Raw genomic sequence first — 3,202 nt, 5'->3', positions numbered from 1 at the left:
GATGCTCAGAACCAGGGAGCCCAGAGCCCTCCTGAATAACAGGAGAGCGCGGCTTCACGGGGTAATACTGACTGGGGGGCGGGGCGGGAGCCGCAGCCTCTCCGGAGGCCACAGCGCGGAGGAGGGGCCGGGCCGAGTGGCTCTAAGAGGAGACGGTGACAGCGGCTGAGTTGAGAGTGCTGTTCCTGGCAAAATTGAACTTGTTCAGGGTCTCCTCCAGCAGAGAAGTCAGTCGGCTCTGGTCAGCCTGGAGGGGAAGGGCTCAGTGAGATCCGGCCTAGACGAGAGAGCGGAGGAGCCGCCCTGCCTCGGGCGGCGGCGGAAGGTAGATGCCTCACCTCACTAATAAAGCCCAGCTGCACCAGCTCAGCCGCCAGCTCCGGGATGTTCTCATCTGACAGAGAAACAGGAGAGGGTGAGCACAGTGCGCGACTGAGGGTCACGGGAGCCCTTCCAACAGCCCCGGCCAGGTGACCCTGGCTGGGACACAAGCAAAACTGTCAAATCAGATCCACCCTCCAGTTTTAGGGGCGAAGATACTCATTCTAAGTGAGTCCGCGTGTTGCTGCCAGGTCACCTTCCCCACCCCTGAAAGTGTCCCTCACAGGTGAGGCTCACAGACTCTCCATCCTCTGAGGGACAGGAGAGACTCACTTGGCATCAGGTCACAGCTCAGGTGCCGGTTCAGTTTGTCCTCCAGCTTCAGCAGAAGCGTCAGCTGGAGAATAGGACAGTCAGAAAATGAGGCTCCCCTTCCCCACCCTCTGGCCACCCAGCGCTACACAGCCCTGGGCCCTGAGCCTTACGTGGTGTTTGACTCCCTCCTCCACCGACTCAATGTTGCACTGCATCAGCACTACCTAGGGAGAGGAGGCAGAGAGTGTCACAAGAGTAGAGACCAGTGAGCAAAAAGCCCCCAAGAGCTGGGGTTTCCAGCCCACAGGACGTGGGTGCCAGGGAGCAGACACACATTCCTGTCTTTACAGGACAAAGCCTTATTTGAGATGTCCCTCTCTGCTACATCCACCCAGCCATACCTTGCGGGTCTCCACCTCAGCCGGCTCGGGTGTTGGAGTTTTGACAGATGGGGGCACCACAGGTGATGTCACCTCCTCCTGCTGCGGCTGCTGGGGCCGAGGCAGCCCAAAGGCTGTCAGGGGGTATATCCCATTCCTAAATGGAGATCAAACAGGTCAGATGGGCTCTAGATGCCTTCGGACACCCACCCCTACCTCCTAAAGGAAGTTTTTTTTCTTATTCTTCTCTCACCTGACATCTTCAAGGAATTTATCCAATTCCAGAGCTGGAGACTGAGAGTACCTGGAGGAAAAAAAAAAAAATATGGAAGGAAAGAAGTGAAACAGCAGGTTCAACCATTCCCAAAGGACAGTTGACAGAAACCTCCAGGTGGGAGTGACCAATCTGTCCCTTTCAGAACCTCTCAGTTAGTTACTCACAGAGTCTGAACTGGTTCTCTTCCTGGTCCCGCAGGGATTTCAGCCAGTACAGCACTGGTATCCATATTTTTGGTGATCTCCTCCAGAGCATTCTCTGGGATCATGTCTAGAGAGCAAGATGGAATGGGAAGTTATGGAAGGATAGTTCAGATTAATATTATAGAGGGCACAGGGGTCCTGGGGGAGGGTGGGAAAGAATCCTTTTGGAAGTAGAAGAGGAAAGAGAACACACCAGTCAGAGTTACAAGGCTCCAGACTGGAAAAAAATTTCTAGAAGGGTCAAGAGGACTCACGCTGGTGTCCCACAATGCAGTGGGCAGCAAGGAGTTTGAGCGAGGGCACTTCAAACAGTGCTGGGTGAAACAGAAGTTCTCTGGCTGTTGGTCTGCGAGCAGGCTCAGACTGCAGGCACTTTTGAATGAACTCCTAGAAAAGGGAACAAGGGAGTGGAACAGGCATCTGGTAAGCAGCCCACTGTGTTTATCTCTCTCACTGTATCCAGCACAAGACTTTGTTCATACTAATTGCTCAGCAATGGCTAAGGCAACAAATTGCTAAATGTATTTGAAAAGACTTTGAAAACTATAATGTATTATATATGAAATATCATTCATTGTCTTTCATTGTTTTATTTTTTTGCTTCCTAGCCACAAGCTTTCTCTTTCCTTTGCTGTTCAAAGTTATGATATCTTTTTCCTTATTTTCTATCTCTCTGCTTTATTAGCCCACTCACTGCCTACCTTCTCCAATTCTTGCCAAATTTACCTCTCTCTTCCCAAACTCATCCACTGTGGACAGTAATATTCACCATCTTTTTATTTCCCAAGCCTACTATCACAATTTTCTTTGTCCACTACATCATTTATTCACTGGATTTCCCTCTGTTTCTCTAACCCCTACCTATTTACCTCTCCTAGGTCCCATGACAGTTAACCTGCTTTCCTCCTTTCCCTGTGGAAGGCCAAAAAGCCATATACCTCATCTTTTACTTGAACATCGCACCCTGAATCTGAACTAGAAACTTATTCCACAGTACCCTCAAGATTCCCACTAGTCTTCCTTCTTTTCTCCTTCAGTCCCTTTTAAATGCATGTAATGACTTACAAACTAACCTCCTCTTTATTTCCAGACTCTACTTACCATATCTTATTACCTGATTCAAGACCCTTATATCCTTTCAATCTTAGCTCATTTATTTCAGGGCACTTTCCCTAACTAAAACTATATGAATATACAACCCCAAATGACTGGTTTGAGTAATTCACACTGATTCAGTTCAGTTCAGTTCAGTCGCTCAGTCACGTCCTGACTCTTTGCGAACCCATGAATCGCAGCACGCCAGGCCTCCCTGTCCATCACCAACTCCTAGAGTTCACCCAAATTCATGTCCATCAAGTCGGTGATGCCATCCAGCCATCTCATCCTCTGTCATCCCCTTCTCCTCCTGCCTCCAATCCCTCCCAGCATCAGAGTCTTTTCCAATGAGTCAACTCTTCACATGAGGTGGCCAAAGTATTGGAGTTTCAGCTTCAACATCAGTCCTTCCAATGAACACCCAGGACTGATCTCCTTTAGAATGGACTGGTTGGATCTCCTTGCAGTCCAAGGGACTCTCAAGAGTCTTCTCCAACACCATGGTACAAAAGCATCAATTCTTCGGCGCTCAGCTTTCTTTACAGTCCAACTCTCACATCCATACATGACCACTGGAAAAACCATAGCCTTGACTAGATGGACCTTTGTTG

The 3,202-nt window shown here is 49.4% G+C and overlaps 1 protein-coding gene across 1 annotated transcript in view; it reads right to left on the bottom strand.

Annotated features, from left to right (window-relative positions):
- The window catches only part of NRBP1 (nuclear receptor binding protein 1), a 12,672-nt gene continuing 9,470 nt past the window's right edge, over nt 1-3,202 (bottom strand). The window contains exons 11-18 of the mRNA XM_010840650.1: nt 1,751-1,883; nt 1,458-1,563; nt 1,270-1,320; nt 1,038-1,173; nt 807-860; nt 655-718; nt 339-394; nt 1-247 (exon numbers count right to left, since the gene is read on the bottom strand). Of these exons, the coding sequence (XP_010838952.1) occupies nt 143-247; nt 339-394; nt 655-718; nt 807-860; nt 1,038-1,173; nt 1,270-1,320; nt 1,458-1,563; nt 1,751-1,883 (705 nt within the window). The 3' untranslated portion in view covers nt 1-142. The remainder of the gene's footprint in view (nt 248-338; nt 395-654; nt 719-806; nt 861-1,037; nt 1,174-1,269; nt 1,321-1,457; nt 1,564-1,750; nt 1,884-3,202) is intronic.

This window comes from Bison bison, unplaced genomic scaffold (genome assembly GCF_000754665.1).
Source record: "Bison bison bison isolate TAMUID 2011002044 unplaced genomic scaffold, Bison_UMD1.0 scf7180017864145, whole genome shotgun sequence".
Taxonomy (NCBI): Eukaryota; Metazoa; Chordata; class Mammalia; order Artiodactyla; family Bovidae; genus Bison; species Bison bison.
The sequence above is the reverse complement of the archived record's forward strand: the minus strand, read 5'-3'. Positions and strand labels throughout refer to the sequence as shown.